General features: G+C 39.8%; 1 protein-coding gene across 3 annotated transcripts in view; it reads left to right on the top strand.

Annotated features, from left to right (window-relative positions):
• Positions 1 to 19,096, top strand: part of PTPRA (protein tyrosine phosphatase receptor type A) — a 164,016-nt gene that overhangs the window by 45,090 nt on the left and 99,830 nt on the right. Inside the window, exon 2 of one of the 3 annotated variants that reach the window (XM_058685052.1) lies at positions 1,821 to 1,898. The exons of 1 other annotated variant lie outside the window; for it this stretch is intronic. In XM_058685052.1, coding sequence (XP_058541035.1) covers positions 1,872 to 1,898 — 27 coding nt within the window. In that variant the 5' untranslated portion in view covers positions 1,821 to 1,871. Of the gene's footprint in view, positions 1 to 1,814; positions 1,899 to 19,096 lie in introns of all 3 variants that reach the window. One more of the 3 variants, XM_058685051.1, reaches the window with a different exon arrangement.

Here is a 19,096-nt window from a genome sequence, read left to right as displayed (position 1 = left end):
ATCAGCTTTACAACTTTTAGCTCTGCAGTTATTTTTCTAGGTCAGGGTATGTTTATTTCTCTCTGCAGCATTTTGCATAAATTCTTCAGATATATTTTCAGGTTTATTAATTTTCTCTTCAGCTGTGTCTTCTCTAGTGGTTTACTTGTCTATAAAATTTTAGATTTCAATGGCTATTTTATTCTGTAAGTGCTATTTAGTTGTCCTGTTTTCGTATGTTCTTTTTAGAGTGTTTATGCTTTTGTTATGGTTTTGGTGCTTTTACGTTACTATTTTTTAATTTTTTTAATGTTCATTTATTTTTGAGAGAGAGTGTGAGTGAGGGAGGGGCAGAGAGAGAGGAAGACACAGAATCTGAAGCAGGCTCCAGGCTCCAAGCTGTCAGCACAGACAGAGCCTGATGCGGGGCTCAAAGTCATGAACTCAACTGTGAGATCATGACCTGAGCCGAAGTCAGACATTTAACCGACTGAGCCACCCAGGAGCCCCTAGATTTGTTCTTTAAGTTTATATATTTTGAGAGAGAGTGAGCATTAGTGGGGGAGGGGCAGAGAGAGAGAGAGAGAGAGAGAGAGAGAGAGAGAGAGAGAGAGATAGATAGATATTGAGATTCCTAGGCAGGCTCTTCACTGCCACTGCAGAGCCTGACATGGGGCTTGAACTCACGAACCATGAGATCATGACCTGAGCCAAACCAAGAATTGAACACTTAACCAACTGAGCCAGCCAGGTGCCCCACAACTCTAGCTTTTGGTTCATACTTTGTTTCATGCCACTGGCAGTTTTGTTTACTTAGCTTCTTTTGAGAAGCTAAGCTTCTCAAAATATGTTAGCATTTATCCAGTTACTATAATAACTGGAGAGTTTTAGTACATTTTCTAGATTGCTGTATTGTGAAATAAAATAGATGACTCTGTGCTTTAAAGATTGAGTTTAATATACAGAAATATTGGGTGTCAGCCAAACCTAAAACTACTTTTTACATATTCATTTATTAATTTCTATTTTTAAATGGCAGCTCCTCTTTAAAAAAGAGATCAGGAGCCTGATTTTGCCATCTACTTCCTGAGGAAGCAAAAAGGCTGAAACTTGGTGAATAGCAAGACCATTGGTTGCTATAGTAAGCATGAGACTTCCTGGCAGTGACTCTATTAACAGTAGGAAATGAAATCATGGCAGTGTCCCTTTAATTTGCCACAAGGTTTTGTTTTCCATCTTTGGAGTAGGAAGTTCTGCTATATCAAGGAATTGGCTCTTCCAATTGATTTTATTCAGTCAGACAGTGATTAGAAAGTCTCACTGTCTGTGTACATTGACTAACAAGGGTATACATAGATCTAGGGTTCTGAAAAGAACTAAGGCTGGAGATAGATGGAGAAAAAAGGATGAGATCCAGAAAAGTGGATGGAGAAGTGGTTCTCAGCCCTGGCTGCACATTGGAATTACCTGGGGTACTTAAAAACAGACAGACAAACAAACAAAACCCAAACAGAACAGTCAAAAAGTATTTTCAGTCATTGCCAGATGTTCCCTAGAAGGACAGTGCAGTAGAAAAGTCATAGTTTGGGGATAAGGGAGAAATGCTCCTGCCTTCCCTGGAAGGACCTGATTTCTCATTGAATTCAGTTCTCATGAGCTCTTCAGTAATCTGAACTGTTTAAGATGGAGCTTTGTCCTGTGGCTCCTGCAGGGTTCAACGCAGCCCTACGAGACACCTAGTTAGAGTGTATTCCTCTCCCTGGGAACAATGCAGAGGTTTAAATAGGACTGTTTTGTCTTTCTAAAGGTGTTTTTTTTTTTTTTTTCTTTGCTAGTTGCAGGTGGCACACCAAAAAAACAAAAAGGTATTTATGGAATTCCAATGAGTGGTGATGGATGATGCAGTTCAAGTAACTAAGGTAAGAGAAATAAAACCAGAGTGGTGAGGAGCTTTGTCACCCGAGTTAGTGCCCTCACAAAATAAAGCTAAAATCTGGTTCTCTCCCACTCCATTTTATTTCTAAGCTGTATGACTAGCTTATTTTTGTGTGATTAAAAGCATTATAATTACCATCCTTTGAGAGGGTGGCTCTCAAACTGGTCATGAATTTGAATCACTTAAAGAGATGGTTTTTTACAAATGACCGAAGTCTTTGCCCTGCCATCTTGCCCTTATTGAATTAAAGTTTCTGTGGGTAGAGTACAAGTAATCCACATGGCATCCTTGTTGAAGAACCGATGCATTGAGGCAAAGAGTGCAATACTCTGTCTTATGTGTAGCATTGAGTAACGTGTATTAATAAGGGAAAAATGGATTTTTATTATTCAACATTCCCGTTGCTCCAAGTTTTAAGTGGGAGTGTAAATCAGCACTACAGCTTTGGAAAACTGTTGGGCATTTTCTGCAAAGCTAAACAGACATCTATCCAGTGATGCAGGAGTCCCATTCCTACATATTTGCCTTTGAGATATGAAAGCTTTGTTTGTAATAGCTAAAAAATGGAAGTGATCAAATGTCCAGAAATAGGTGAATAGATAAATATAAGTAGTGATATATTCATACAATGGAATTTTTTTCAGCAATAGAAAGGAACAAACTACCAATACACATACCAACATGGATGAATCTCAGAGATAGAATGTTTAGTGAAAGAAGCCAGACACAAAGTAGATGTTTAGTTACCGGAAGATGAGATATGATGGAAGTCAGACTAGTTCCTTTAGCAGGAAGTGGGAGGTTATGACTAGAGGAGGGTACGAGAGAGCCTCGGCAGCACTGAAAAGGTTTATGTTATTGTGTTTGTATACTTATTTCTTTTTCTTTTTTCCCCTGTTTTTGGTAAAATATACATAACATAAAATTTACCGTTTTCATCATTTTTAAGTGTACAATTCATTGGCATTAAGTACATTCACATCGTTGTGCACCCATCACCACCATCCACCTCCAGAACTTTTTCATCTTCCCCCAACTGAAACTCTAACCCATGACACACTAAATCCCATTTCTCCCTTCCCCTAACCTCTGGCAATCACCATTCTTTCTACTCTCTATCTCTATGAATTTGATTACTTTAGGTACCTCATGTAAGTGGAAGTATACAATATTTGTCTTTTTGGTGTCTGGTTTTTTTTTTTTTTTTTTTAAATCTTTATTTCTGAGAGAGAGAGAGACAGAGCACAAGCAAGGGAGGAACAGAGAGAGAGGGAGACACAGAATCTGAAGCAGGCTCCAGGCTCTGAGCTGTCAGCACAGAGCCCACTGCGGGTCTCGAACTCACAGACCGCGAGATCATGACCTGAGCCAAAGTCTGATGCTTAACTGACCATTAATTAACCACTAATTAGTATACTGTCTTCAAGGTTCATCCCATGTTGCAGCATGTATCAGAATTTTACTATTTTTTTAAAGAAAAAAAAAATTTTTTTTTTTTAAGTTTATTCTTTTCGAGAGAGAAAGCACACAGCAGGGAGAGAGAGGGAGAGAGAATATCTCAAGAGGTTCTGCACTGTTGGTGCAGAGCCTGGCATGGGGCTTGAACTCGAGAATTGTGAGATCATGACCTGAGCCGAAACCAAGAGTTGGATGTCCAACCAACTGAGTTACCCAGGGGCCCCAACTTCCTTTTTAAAGCTGAATAATATTCTGTTGTATGCATATATAACATTTCATTCATTCATTCATTCATCCTTCAGTGGACATTTGAGTTGTCTTCACCTTTTGGCTGCTGTGAATAGTGCTGCAATATATATTGGTATACAAATATCTGTTCAAGTCTTTGCTTTCAGTTCTTGGGGGGTAGGTACTTAGAAGTGGAATTGCTAGATCAGATGGTAATTTAATGTTCAGTTTTTGTTTTGTTTTGTTTTGTTTTTTGTTTTTTGTGTGGTTTTTTTTTTGTTTTTTTTTTGTTTTTTTGAGGAACCACCCTACTGTTTTACACAGTGGCTGCACCATTTTACAATCCCATCAGCAGTGCCCAAGGGTTCTGATTTTTCAATATCCTCACTAGCACTTCCTTTTTATCTTTTTCTTTCTTTCTTTCTTTCTTTCTTTCTTTCTTTCTTTCTTTCTTTCTTTCTTTCCTTCCTTCCTTCCTTCCTTCCTTCCTTCCTTCCTTCCTTCCTTCCTTCCTTCCTTCCTTCCTTCCTTCCTTCCTTCCAGTATAGTTAACATGCAGTGTTGTATTAGTTTGAGGTGTATGATACAGTGATTCAACAATTCCATACATCTCCCAGTGCTCATCATGACAAGTATACTCCTTCCTCCTTGCCACCTATTTCCCCCACCCCCTGCTGCTCTGATAACCATCAGTTTGTTCTCTATAGTTAAGAGTGTTTCTTGGTTTGTCTCTTTTTCCTTTGCTTGTTTGTTTTGTTTTAAAACTTCCACATATAAGTGAAATCATAAGGTATTTGTCTTTCTCTGACTTATTTCACTTAGCATTATACTCTGTAGCTCCATCCCATGTCATTGTAAATGGAAAACTTCATTCTTTTTTATGGCTGAATAATATTCCTCTGTGTGTGTGTGTGCGCGCGCGCGTGCGTGTAGCATTTACATTACTATAGGTAAGTAATATTATTCAGTGTCAGGCCAAGCATTGTTTTCTGGGTTTATAATGTTTTTCCCTGTAGGTTTATGTTGTGGACCCTGGGCAATTGAAAGGAGAAAATGAATAAAAAGTTAATTCTGTTTTTGAAACTATCAGTTATTTCCAGTCATATTTTTATTTCATATTTAGACTTTCTTATACAGTTTTTTTCTTGGTGATTCTAATTTCCTTTTTTTCTTGTCTGAATTTTTATTTCACTTTTCCCTATCTTAGTCATACACATTCTAGTCTGTGAAGACCCTTTTCATTTATACTCATTGTTTTTGTTTTTTTTTTTTCCAACGTTTTTTTTTTTTTATTTTTTTATTTTTGGGACAGAGAGAGACAGAGCATGAACGGGGGAGGGGCAGAGAGAGAGGGAGACACAGAATCGGAAGCAGGCTCCAGGCTCCGAGCCATCAGCCCAGAGCCTGACGCGGGGCTCGAACTCACGGACCGCGAGATTGTGACCTGGCTGAAGTCGGACGCTTAACCGACTGCGCCACCCAGGCGCCCGTTTTTTTTTTTTTTTTTTTTTTTTTTTTTTAAGCCATCTGCACAACTGCATTCTTGAAATTTTCCTTACCACATTTTTGAGTTGGACCCACTCCACTGATCTTTGGTTTCCATCTTCCCGCCTGCCCCCCTTTTTAAAATTTTGCTATAGTTCATTCTCAAGCTACTTCTTGAGAGAAGGGGTACATGGCAGATAAACTTTGATACTTTCTTTTTTTTTTTTTTTTTTGGGACAGAGAGAGACAGAGCATGAACGGGGGAGGGGCAGAGAGAGAGGGAGACACAGAATCGGAAACAGGCTCCAGGCTCCGAGCCATCAGCCCAGAGCCTGACGCGGGGCTCGAACTCACGGACCGCGAGATCGTGACCTGGCTGAAGTCAGACGCTTAACCGACTGCGCCACCCAGGCGCCCCTGACTTTGATACTTTCTGATGTCAGCTCTTCCCTCATGTTTGAGTGATGATTTGATTGGGTATAGAATTCTGGATTGCAGATTCTTTTCCCTCAGAGTTTTGAAGTCATTGCTCTGTTTTTTCTGACATTCATTGTTGCTTATGAGATGTAGAAATTTAGCCTCATTTTTGTTTCCTGTAGGAAATTAATTTTCTCCCATCTCTGGAAGCTTATCTTTTATATTCCATGTATTTTATACTTTCATAGTGATATACTTGGTGGGCCCCCTTAATCTGAAAACCAGTATTTTCACATTTAATGAAGTTATCTTCTTAGATAATATTCTCCCCTCCATTTTTTTCTTTTTGTCAGAAACTTTCTAATATTGGGCCTCTCAGATTGTTCTGTAATGTTCTTATCTATTCACTCTTGTTTTCTGTGCCTTAGCTTCTCTTTTCTGGGAGACTGTCATGATTTTATCTCTCAGTCTTTCTATTGATTTTTTTTTTTTTCAGTGTATTAAAAAATTTTTTTTAGAACTGATTCTTGTCCTGATATTTAAAAATGCATTCAGGAGCACCTGGATGGCTAAGTCAGGTGAGCATCTGACTTGATTTCAGCTCAGGTCATGATCCCAGGGTCATGGGATTGAGCTCTGTGTCCAGCTCCACTCTGAGTGTGGAGCCTGCTTGGGATTATCTCTCTCTCTCCCTTTGCCCCTCTCTCCTGCCTGCTTGCTCACTCTCTCTCTCTCTCTCTCTCTCAAATTAAAAAAAAATAATTGCATTCAGTTTTTGTTTTATCTCTGAAGATAGTTTTTAGAATTTTTGTTTTTGTTTTTAATTATCCCTATTTCCTCCAGTCATTTTATTTTCCTGTTTGTTTATCTTGGTCAGGTGATACTTGCCTGTTCTTTCTTTTTTAAGAATGAAAGATTAAATGGGACTACACCAAAGTAAAAAGCTGCACAGCAAAGGAAACCATCAACAATTAACTGAATGGGAGAAGATATTTGCAAGCGATATATTCAGTAAGGCGTTAATACCCAAGATACATAAAGAACTTATACAACTCAACCTCAAAAAAACAACCTGATTTAAAAATGGGCAGAGGAGGGGCACCTGGCTGGCTCAGTCAGTAGAGCATATGACTCTCAATCTCAGGGTCATGAGTTCGAGCCCCATGTAGGGTAGGGAGTCTATTAAAAAAAAAAAAAAAAATGAGTAGAGGACCTGAAGAGACATTTTCCAAGTAAGACACACAGATGGCCCAACAGTCACATGAGAAGAAGCTCAATGTCACTAATAATAGAAGGTTTCTAGTTTATGGCAGAAGGAGCCCCAGAGTGAGCCCTCAGCTCCTTCTTACATTCCATAGTGGCTGTGGAAAAGAGGGACTGAGTGAGCTGTTACTACCGATATAGGTGTGTTACCAGTTCATCCTTGTCATTACAGGTGCAAAGTTTGAGGCTCAAGGAACATATAGAATATTTCTTAGGGAAAATGTTTAAGTGTAAACTATTAGAATATGGGTTTGTGATACTTATTTATATGGAACTTGAATTCCTCATCTTGAAGGTGCACATTAAGGTGATGGCTTGATCTGAGTCCTAGAAATCAATTACATAAGAAATGTGTAATTGAATACCAGTCATCGTTTTGGTCCTGGTAAAGGGTTAGTGAATACAAAGATAAGTAAGGAGCACATGAAGAGGGAAACTTGGATAGTGCCTGCTGTATACTAGACTCAGTGATAGAGGTTATACGTTGTTACATATAGATATATTTACGTGTATATTACGTATATTAGTTTATAGTCCTCACAGCAATCCTCTGATATTGGTGGGAGAGAGTCCTGTTTTAAAGATGGAATGAAAACTCAAAAGTTAAATACCAGGCTGTAGTAGGGACACACAGCTAAGTTTGTGTCACTCTACCCTGTTGCTTCTCTAAGGAAATAATTGCTTCCTTAATTTCTCATGTATGATCAAAAATATTGTATATCACTAACCTGAGCACTGTTAGTTCTTTGTTCCTTGCATGTATTGGGCATTTGATGAGTATGACTGCTTTTGGAGTCTTAGTGAAGTAGACTTGGATTCTGCTCTCAAGAAGTATATAGTGTATGATGGGGACACAAAAGAAGATATTTGCCTATGAGCCAGGAGCTCATTGAAGGCAAGGACAAGTCTTTTTTTTTTTTTCCCCTGAAGACAGGGACAGGTAGTTCAACTTTAAACTTACCCCAAAACCTTCAAAATTCTAATGTAAGTTTAAAATAATTGGCTTTCTTTTTTTAAAAAAAAATTTTTTTTTACGTTTTATTTATTTTTGAGACAGAGAGAGACAGAGCACGAATGGGGGAGGGGCAGAGAGAGGGAGACACAGAATCGGAAGCAGGCTCCAGGCTCTGAGCCATCAGCCCAGAGCCCGATGCGGGGCTCGAACTCACGGACAGCGAGATCGTGACCTGAGCTGAAGTCGGCCGCTTAACCGACTGAGCCACCCAGGCGCCCCAGTAATTGGCTTTTTAAACCCATCACCTACTGGCTTTTCAACGAAAGTTTGCTAAGTGAGTGGCTGAACTGGAAAATGAAGGATAAGAACTTTGGCTTTTTCTTTCTGTATCCCTAATATTTAATGCAACGCCTTGCCTGTAATTGGGACTCAAATAAAATACCTGTGTGTGAGTAGTAGAGGAACAAAAGCTGTGGGAGCTAAAATTTAGTTGTCATTGTGTCCAGAGAACCAAGAACCTGAGAAACTTTTGAGAAAGGAGATAACTACTATCACATGTCAAGTGCAAGTTAAAGAGGATGAAAACTCTGGGGAAAAAATTGGATTTGAAGAATTTATTTGTAGACTTGAGAGTGAAGGCTTGAAGAACACAATGAGGGCATTAAGGAGAGGTGGAAAGTGAGGAAAGAAAAGCAAAGTACATCTTACCCAAGTTGGTGGTATGAGGAAAGAAGGGAAAACAGGAGGCTGCAGGGTTAAATGGGGTAAGTTATTGTGTTTGCATTTTGTTTCTTTTCTTTTTTTTAAGTTTATTTTGAGAGAGAGAAGGCACATGTGCTCGGGAGTGCATGAGTGGGGAGGGGCAGAGAGAGAGAGAGAGAGAGAGACACCCAAGCAGGCTCCTCACGTTGAGTCCAACATGGGGCTTCATTCCACAAACGGTGAGATCATGCCCTGAGCCAAAATCACCAGTTAGACACTTAACTGACTGAGCCACCCACGCACTCCTGTGTTTACATTTTAAAAAATCTGTTTGGAACATCTGTGCCTATTTGTAAAACAGAGGAAAGTGAGAGCTGGAGAGGAAGGTTTGAAGGTACCAGAAGGAAAGGCATAATAATGTAAGGTGAAAGATCTGAAATGGAATCAGGGACACGGAGATTAATAGTCTTTGAAAGGATGAGGGAATCTCTTCTTCTAGTCCAAACAGAGAATAGAGGCTCTGTAGAGAAGGGAGGGTGATGTCCTCTTGTCACTAAAGCCATCTGTCCAGAGGAAGCTTTGAGCTACTGTGCTAGAAACTGACAAAGGATGTTTTCTGCATAGCACTGAGACCCTGAGTGTGATACTTTTGAGCTGTGGTTGGCAGCCTGAGATAGGAATGGTGAAACCACATGGTGTGGATAATCCATAAATCAAGATGGCACTTTTTTGTAGATTAAAGTATTATGGGATGGAGATTGTCTTACTCCATTTAGGCTGCCATAACAAAAGACCATAGACTGGATGGCTTAAACAACTAAAATTTATTTCTCACAGTTTTTGGAGAACTGGCAGTCCAAGACCAAGGTGTTAACAGGATTGGCGTCTGGTGAGAATACTCTCCTTGGGTTGCAGACACCTGATTTCTTGCTGTGACCTCCCATGGCCTTTCTTTGGTGTGTGGGGGGCAGGGGAGGGGTGAGAGGAGAGAGAGAGAGAGATCGTTCTTCCTCTTCTTATAAGGCCACTAATCCTTCCACAAGAGCCTCACCCCATGATCTAATCTAACCCCAGTTACCTCCTGAAGGCCCTATCTCCAAAATCGAATTGGGGATTAAGAGCTTCAACATGAGAATTTGGGAGGGGAACACATTCAGTCTGTAACAGAAATGTACTCTTATTCACTCTTCTCCTCAATGATTCAGAGGCTTTTATAATTTTCATTAATATCATTAACCAACAGTTTGGATGCCTATTATGTGTTGGTTTTTATTTTAGGTGTTGGGAAAACAACAAAGTAAGAAAATTCCTGCCTGGAGGAGAGAGATTTTATATATATATAATATATATATATATATAATATATATATATATATTATATATATACATATATGTATAAACTAAATTATCATATAGCAACATAGCATTATAGACTAAATGCTGGATGAGTAGAGTAGATACTTAAATGTTCTCACTTTTATGAGTATGTGCCAGTTTGAGAGGTGAAAAAAAAACCACTTTAATTGCCTTTTTTCCCATTTATTTTTTTATTTTTTTTTTCAATATATGAAATTTATTGTCAAATTGGTTTCCATACAACACCCAGTGCTCTTTTTTCCCCATTTAAAGATGAATTTTTTTCACTTGTGTATGAATTGTCTGTTCATGCTTTTTGTTCACCCTTCCATGGATGTGTTTGTACTTACTGATTTGTAAACACTTTAAAAAGGTTATTTAGCCCTTTGCCTATAACATTTTTTTTTTAATGTTTATTTTGGAGGAGAGAGAGACAGAGCACGAGTGGGGGAGGGGCAGGGAGAGAGGGAGACCCAGAATCTGAAGCCGGCTCCAGGCTCTGAGGTGTCAGCACAGAGCCCGATGCCTGGCTCGAACTCATGAACCAGGAGATCATGACATGAGCTGAAGTCGGATGCTTAACTGACTGAGCCACCCAGGCGCCCCAGCCTGTAACATTTTGAAAATGCTTTTCATAGTATTTTGATTTAAATTTTGTTTATGATGTTTTGTTAATGTATAGAAGCTTAAACATGTTATATATTTGAAGTTACTCAATTTTTGTTTTTTTGTGTTTTGGAAAGTGTTACTACACCTCAAGAACAGACAAATATTTACAAATGCCTTCTTCAAGGTGTTTAGTATAAACTACATACATAGTATTGTACTTTATACTTAAAATTAAAACTTTTTAAATGTTTGTTTATTAGACACACACACACACACACACACACACACACACACACACACACACAGAGTGTGAATGGGGGAGGGGCAGAGAGAGAGGGAGACACAGAATCTGAAGCAGGATCCAGGCTCTGAGCTGTCAGCACAGAGTCCGACATGGGGCTCAAACTCATGAACTGTGAGATCATGATCTGAATAGAAGTTGGATGCTTAACCCACTGAGCCACCCAGTGCCCTATTTATACTTAGAACTTTAAACCATTTTGGAATATTGCATGAAATGAGCTAATTTACTTTTTGCTCAATCAGTTTAGTAGTGGTTTTTTTAATGTTTATTTTTGAGAGAGCGAGTGAGCACAAGTGGGGGAGGGGCAGAGAGAAAGAGGGACAGAGGATCCAAAGAGGGCTCCATTCTGACAGCAGTGAGCCTGATGTGAGGTTCGAACTCGAAAACTGCAAGATCATGACCTTAGCTGAAGTCGGATGCTCAACCGACTGAGCCACCCAGGTACACCAGTTTAGTAGTTTTCCTAGTACTGTTTATTAAATAAATATTTATCTTTTTCTGATTTGAAATGCTTTATCATATATGGAATCTGTTACTTGTTAGTCTGTTCCTGTATCATTACCAGAGAGGTTTGTTTTTTTAAAAAAATGTTTTTTAGTGTATGTTTATTTTTGAGAGACAGAATGTGAGTGGAGGAGGGGCAGAAAGAGAGGGAGACACAGAATCCAAAGCAGGCTCCAGGCTCTGAGCTGTCAGCACAGAGTCCTATGCGGGTCTTGAACTCACCAGCCTCGAGACCATGACCTGAGCTGAAGTTGGATGCTTAACTGACTGAGCCACCCAGGTGCCTCTGGGTATTGTTTTAGACCAGTGTTTAGTTCTGAAACTTTTTGCTGTGTTGTTTCTGGTCATTTTTACACATAGGTCACTCAGAGGTATGACTAGTATTTTGTACACATATTTAGAAAATTTGTTTCCCTAACTCCCTCTTCACCATGATCCTCCCCCCTACTCTCTAGTTGGGCTGGAGTTGGAACTCCGTTTCACTATGCCAGGGTGGAGATAGACTACCTGGCTCTACCCATATTCTTCACAGCTGCACCATGGGGAAGGAGAAAAAGTGCTGCCTCATTAATGCAGGATTGGAAGACAGAACTCTGCTCACAGTTTCTGGGCCACAGTGAGGTGAGGGGAGGGAGGGGTGCCACTTTTTTGGTTGTTGTTTGCCTGGAGTGGGACATATATGGTCAGAATGTTTTTATCTTGCCTGAGCTGCCCTTTTCCTGATCCTTTGTCTAGAGAAAGCAGTCTTGGCACTTTTTTGATTGTGCTCATTACTGTTTGCAGGTTGTAGGCCTCTCCAGAGCTCAAACTAGGACATAGCAGAAGTCAAACCAAACCAAATCAAACAAAAACTAGGAAACTTTCTGCTTGGTCGGTCAGTCCCTTGGTCCATGGGACCTAGCCAGTCCACCTTCTTTTTTCCACTTTTCAGGATCTTCTGTCCGTTCTTTCTTGAATTTTGTCTGTTTTGTTTTGTTGTTGTTGTAATTAGGGTATGTTTATGTTGAAATAGGGTAGAATACGCATACTCTAGAAGACCTAGAAAACCCCATTTCAGTTTTAAAATACGAACTTTAGTTAAGGAACATTAGTTTTTTTCTAAGAACACAATCTTTTATCTTTTTTTTTTTTTTTCTAAGTACATAGTCTTTCACCTACAATTAAATTTTGGGAGGATTTTCCCTAAAGATTACATCTCATTTTGTTTTCTCATCCCCTTAGCTAGAACTTCTAGAACAAAAGTCAAACTAGGGCCTGCCTCCCATATTCAGCCTACTGTCTTTTTTGTGTATGACATACGAGCTCAAAATGGTTTTACATTTTTGAATGGTTGGGAAAAACCTCAAAAGAAGAATAATATATGCAAACTATATCAAATACAAGTTATATTACATTCAGATTTCAGTATCATATATAAAGTTTTACTGGAACACAGTCATATTCCATATTGTCCATGGCTGCTTTCATGGGACAGCAACAGAGTTGAGTAGTTGCTACAGAGACCATATGCCAGCCCTTGGAAGATCAGGAAATCAAAGTGGTGATAGCCAACATGCTTTTCCTATTTTCTTATTTCAGCGCATCCTGCTTTTCAGTATGTTATTGACCATTAGGCTAAGATAATCTTTCCAGCTGAAAGGTTATTTTGTTTCTGATTTTGAGATTCCTGAGAACTTCCCCTCACAAATATGGTTCTTTTCCTCTCTTCCCTGACTCTTTGAGTGCCACCTGCTAGGTAAAGTAGAAACCTAAGAGGAGTAGCACTCGACAGCTCTCTCTCCCTCACCTCAAGAGCAGATTCACCACTGTCAAGTCCTATAGTGCCTACTTGGAATGCTTTTACATCTCTGCCGATAGCCTAACCTTCTAACTGGGCTACTTAGATCCTGTCCTCTGTCCTCTGTCCCTAGCCAAAGTGTTCATTCTCTCGTGCTTGTACTCTCCAGAGGCTTCTGAATGCTTGCAGGACAAAGAAAAATCATCCCTTCTGTCTCTCTCTGTCTCAAAAATAAATAAATGTTAAAAAAAAAAAAAAAGGGGCGCCTGGATGGCTCAGTCGGTTGAGCATCCGACTTCAGCTCAGGTCACGATCTTGCAGTCTGTGAGTTCGAGCCCCGCGTCGGGCTCTGTGCTGCCAGCTCAGAGCCTGGAGCCTGTTTCAGATTCTGTGTCTCCCTCTCTCTCTGCCCCTCCCCCGTTCATGCTATGTCTCTCTCTGTCTCAAAAATAAATAAATGTTAAAAAAAAAATTAAAAAAAAAAAAAAGAAAAAAAAAGAAAAATCATCCTTACATGGTCCTGCTCCACATACATCTCCCAACCTTCTCTGGTACCATGCTCTTCATGCTCCAGATACAGTGGCCTCTTTCAGGCCCTGCTCCCACCATTGCTGAGACTACTAGCTAGAATTGAGTCTCCTGTCCTCCTTTCCTGTTTAACTCCTGTTCATTCTTCACATTCCAGTTCAAGGAATCAGTGCGTCAGGGAGGCCTTGACTGAGCTTTCTTACTAGGTCAGGTTTTCTTTTTATAGGCTCTTGGAGTCCTATAATTCTTCTCCTAATACTAGTCACATTTGTCCATGAGGTGATTTGTTGAATGTCATTTTTTTGTTCTTAGACTGTAAGTTTCATGAAGGTAGGGATTTAGTTAGGTTTTGCTTGTTAATGTGTCATTGCTAGTGCCAGGAACAGGGCCTGACACATAGTAAATGCTCAATAAATTTTTTTGGTTTTTTGGGGTTTTTTGTTTTTGTTTTTGTTTTGTTTTTTTTTGAGAGAGAGAGGGAGAATGGGTGGGGGAGGGGCAGAGGGAGAGCGGGAGAAAGAGAATCTCAAGCAGGCTCCATGCCTAGCACAGAGCCCAGTGCGGGAGCTTAGTCTCATAATTGTGAGATTATAACCTGAGGTGAAATCAAGAGTTGGGTGCTCAACTGACTGAGCCACCCAGGCACCCCATCAATAAATTTTTTTTCTAACAAATGCGTTTTTTCTTTTTTTTAAATCAGGAGTTTTACCAGCAGCTGTTTTAGCATCGGTCAGGGTAATCATGTGCCTTTTTAGTATTTTGCATCATTTTAATGAGGATTTTTATTAACATGTTTCTCTTTTTTAAAATGTTTACTTTTGAGAGAGAGAGAAAGGGAACAGAGGAGGGGTAGAAAGAGAGGGAGAGAGAGAATCCCAAGCAGGTTCCGCACCATCAGTGCAGTGTCCGACATGGGGCTTCATCTCATTAACTGTGAGATCACGACAGCTCAAATCAAGGGTTGGACTCTTAACTGACTGAACCACCCATGTGACCCAATATGTTTCTTAATAATAGATCATGGTTAAATTTCTGAAGTAAAGCACCAGCAGGCCGGAGCCTCGAAAAAGTTGCAGTTCAAAGACCAGTCTGTTAGAGAATTTTCTCTGGCTTGGAGGAGGAACAGTCTCCTGTTCATGCCTTCAACTGATTAGATACAGCCTGCCCATATTATGAAGGCCAGTCTGCATTACTCAGAGTCCACTAGTTTAGTTTAGTTTTTTTAACAAAATACAAGAGAACAAATCTACACCTATATTTATTTACTTTTCAGTAAGTTTAAATCCTTCAGGGTTATAGCATCACACAGATTCTGTGGCCCATAGCTTTAGCAGGAAGGTTGCTTTGGAATTTGGCCCAAATCATGCCACTGTTTCCATGAGCTTGAGTTACTTTTCCCCTACATTACTCTGGTGTTGTTTGGTTTGCCACCAGGAGTCACTGTGTTGTTCTTTGCTTTGTACACACAAACACACGAAAACAGGGTCAAGACCATCCCACAAGTCACCGAAACTTGCATCCCGGTCACTGCTTCTTAGCTGCCAGCGTTGGGTGCCTGCACGGCTCCCTGACCTCCCTAGAGTGCTAGGAGAAGCAGGGTGCCAACCCCAACATCTCGTGCCTAAATACAATTCAGTTTCATCTCGAGCACAATCACCTTCAATTTTAAGAAGAGCTGTGTGCTCCCTCTGGTTCTGAAGACCCTGCTTATACCCAGCAAAGTTGGCCTTGGACGTATTTGTTGTTTTAGGGAGTCCTGTTCCCTGGAGGCCTCCACAGGTTCCAAGATGGTGGAAAGAGCAAGGTCCATTGGTTTAAATGTATATCTCATAAATATACCTTCACAGAAACATCAGACTAATATTTGAGTAACATGTGGCCTAGCCAAGTTGACACATAAAATTAATCATCACAGGTCTATCCCATGTCAACTTGTCACACATATGTATCTCGTGAAACCATATTTAATCTCTGAATAAAGACAGTAACAAGGTCTTGCTTCCACCTAACATGAGATAACTATCCTTCCTATAACCAAAAACTCACTAACCTTTTCCCCAGGAGAAGATGTAAGGCCCTTGGATGATGTTTACTTTTCTTCTTGATAACCTGTAGCCTAAATACTGTGATGTAAAGTTAACAATGCTGGAGTACTATGATCAGCTATTTAATCTGATATTATTCCCTGAATAAAATATTTCTGTATCTATTTTCTATTGTTGCCTATTTTCTATTGCAGAAGACCTTAAAACTTAGTAGCTGAAAACAGCGTCCATCTAATTAGCTTACTCTTCTTTGAATCAGCAAACTGTGCTGGGTTAGCTCTTTGGTTCCTGTGTGGTCTTGACTAGAGTCATTTGTGCAGCTGTAGCCAGCTCCTGGTTAGTCTGGGGGCTGAGATTGTCTCAGGCACATGTTTGGCAGTTAGTGTTGGCTGTCTGCTGGCCCGCTCTATGTAAAAAGGTCAGCCAGGGCTGCTTCATGTTCCGGCGGCAGTGTTTCCAGAGAGCAAAATGGAAGCGCAGGGTCTCTTGAGGTGTCAGCTTGAAAGTTATACCATCACTTCTGCTGCATTTTGGTGGTTCAAGCAAGTCACAAGGCCAGCTCAAATTCAAGGGATGGGGAAATAAGCTCCACCTTTTGATAGGAGTGCCAGATTCTCATTATAAAAGATGTGTGTGCAGAATCAGTAGGAATTTTTGTAGCCATCTTCACAATCTACCACATTGTCTTTTTTTCTGACTGCTTAAAAAAATTTTTTTTAATTCTTTGTTTTCAGAAATAATCCTGTGGTATGTAAAGACACAGATTTCCATTTCTTTTATTGGCTTGGGGTTCTTAGGATTTCTTGAATCTGAGACTTGATGTCTTTTGTAAGTTTTGGAGAATTTTCAGCCTTTGTCCCTTCAAGTATTTCTTCTGTCTTATTTCTCTTCTTCCTTTTATCTGGGACTCAAATTACTTGTAGATTAGATCATTTCATTGTATTTTTTTACCTTCCCTTTTGTATTTTTTATCCCCTTGCCTCCCTCTCCTTTATCATAGATACTTCCTTCCATTTCACCAGTTCTCTTCAGCAGTTCTTAAATCCATCTGTTGAGACTTTATGTCAGCTATTGTATTTTCTCAGTTTGAGAATTTCTATTTGACCTTTTTTTTTTTTTTTTTTTTTTTAAATAGCGTTGATTCTTAGCTGAAATCCTTAATGCTGTGGTACTGTTCTCATCTGTCTTCTACTGATTATCGTGTTATTTCCTCATGGACCAGACACTGTATTTTTTAAATTGTAAAAGTATTTTGAGACTTAGGATGATATCCTTTTCTAGACAGGATTTAGATTTGTTTCTCACCTTGCCTAAAGTTCTTAAATCATTTTAATACAGTTTCAAGGGTTGAGATTCTTTTAAATAGGACTTTAGTCCTACTTTAGTCCACTGCCTGAGATACCTTTTACGTGTGGGACACTTTGCCAAGTGTTGGGTAGGTTCTGTGAGCAGAGCACACATGGTCTTTGATCTACATTTGAGCACAGAATCTTGATTAAATGACAGATGGATGTATATACAGTCAAGTTCTGTGAAAACAACGAAAAGGTTGCTATGGTAGTGAATATTTAGAGTGGGGAGGGTATAGAGAATGGTCCTACCATAATTTAATTTCAGCATGTTTCATTTAAGCTGAGACCTGGCTGATGTTGAGAGAACTGGAACCAGAAGCTTCCAGGCAGAAGCATTTGTCAATATAAAGACTGAATGACACCAGAAAGAAGTGGGGGTAATGGCAGGGGGAGTGGTGGAGGGAGAATTGAGATTTAGAGTTGTCCCTCATCCCTCACCATTCTTCTCCTAGTTTCCTTCAGAAGATTAGTGAATTAAGAATTGATCAGTCTAGCCTCTAGATCTAGCTGTGTGGTCCTATACTAGTTACCTGATTTTTCATTCAAAGCAAAAGGGGGGGCTTGTGGGAGGAAGGTGAGGACTTCACATGGTAGTGGGATGGGAAGTAATGAAAGAAGTACATGAGGAGAGAGACCGTACTAGGTTTCTTCATATTCCTCATAAGTGTTTACACAGTTTGGCACATATAGTAAGCTTTCTGTAAATGCCTGTTGATTTAACAAAATTAGAACAGATGAGAGATTTTTTTTTTTAATGGGAAATAGAAAAACGAGATAAAAATTTTCCATCTTATTCCTTTATTCCTTTATTTATTTATTTAAACATTTATTCATTTTTGAGAGACAGAGCATGAGTGGGGGGAGGGGCAGAGAAAGAGAGGGAGACACAGAATCCAAAGCAGACTTCAGGCTCTGAGCTGTCAGCACAGAGCCCAACACGGGGCTCGAACTCACAGACCTCAAGATCATAACCTGAGCTGAAGTCGGATACTTAACCGACTGAGCTACCCAGGTATCCCTTATTCCTCCATTTAAAGAAAAGAGAGCAAATGAGTCTAGATGAAGAAAGACCATATTTATCTACCCTCATGTACGATAGGAGTTCTACCGACTAACCTGAAATGTTTTGGGTAACACAAGAAAGGTAGGTAAGAAAACACTTGAGATGTGAGCTCCTCAAGGGCAGGAGGTTCTCTCTCTGCATCCTTGCCTGGCACAAGACAAGAACTTAGTTGAACAAATGAGTCAATGATTGGTTCTCTGCTTTGAAGGAACGTAGGCTGTTCTTACCTCCCAAGACAGGTTTACCATCCATTTGCTTTGTATAAGGTCCAAGAAGAGATTAAGAAACTATTTCCTTTCATAATATTATTAGCCCAAACTTCTGATCTGATCAGTGGATTATAGAACTTAAATTTCCTCAAAGCCCAGCAGTCAGAGAACACGTTGTTACACTGAGGTAAACAAAAGTGTACCTCTCAGAGCCTTATGAAGTATATTTTATTTCTGGCCACAGACTCTGGGTCTTGAGCTGATATTTGAGAGGGAAAGATTGGAACTTAGTAGACCTATACTCCCTGTATCTTAACTTTCCAACCATTATGTAAGGTTTTCTTTTTCTAGAAAGAGACTAATGTGGAATGAGAATTAATTCTCATCAGTAAATGCAAAGCTTTAAGTAGGTCATCTGACTTTGCTTTTGTGCACCACATTCACCCCGGTTATAAAAGGGCCTTTCATTAGTTTTCTAGGCTTTCATCACTCCCAGACTCTCCACAGGCTTTGTGAAAGAAACTACCCTCCCCCCCCCCAATGCTTGCCTCATGGACTCTTTCGTAGAGTACACACTGCCCTGTGTGCAGCTCAGTAGGGACTCTTGCAGACACCGAGTATATGAACAGTCCTCCTTCCAGATAAGAGATTTCAGTATTGGCTAGTGCCATAGCATGGAAGTCAGCGTCTGCCAGGAACTAATATACTGACTTGGCAGCCTAATTTTTGCCAAATTCGTAGGCCAAAATTTAAATGTCTGTATTAAAATGATTTTTAAATAAAATGTGCCTCTAGATAATTTCCGTCTAAGCGGTTGGATAGGAGGCTGATGAATGCTTCAAATAACCTACATACCCATCATTTTTTTGAAAGAAGAGAAGCAGCACTGCAAGTGTAAGTTTTGTCCGCAGGAATAGAAGAAGAAAG

The sequence above is a fragment of the Neofelis nebulosa genome, chromosome 9 (assembly GCF_028018385.1).
Source record: "Neofelis nebulosa isolate mNeoNeb1 chromosome 9, mNeoNeb1.pri, whole genome shotgun sequence".
Classification (NCBI taxonomy): Eukaryota; Metazoa; Chordata; class Mammalia; order Carnivora; family Felidae; genus Neofelis; species Neofelis nebulosa.
The sequence above is the reverse complement of the archived record's forward strand: the minus strand, read 5'-3'. Positions and strand labels throughout refer to the sequence as shown.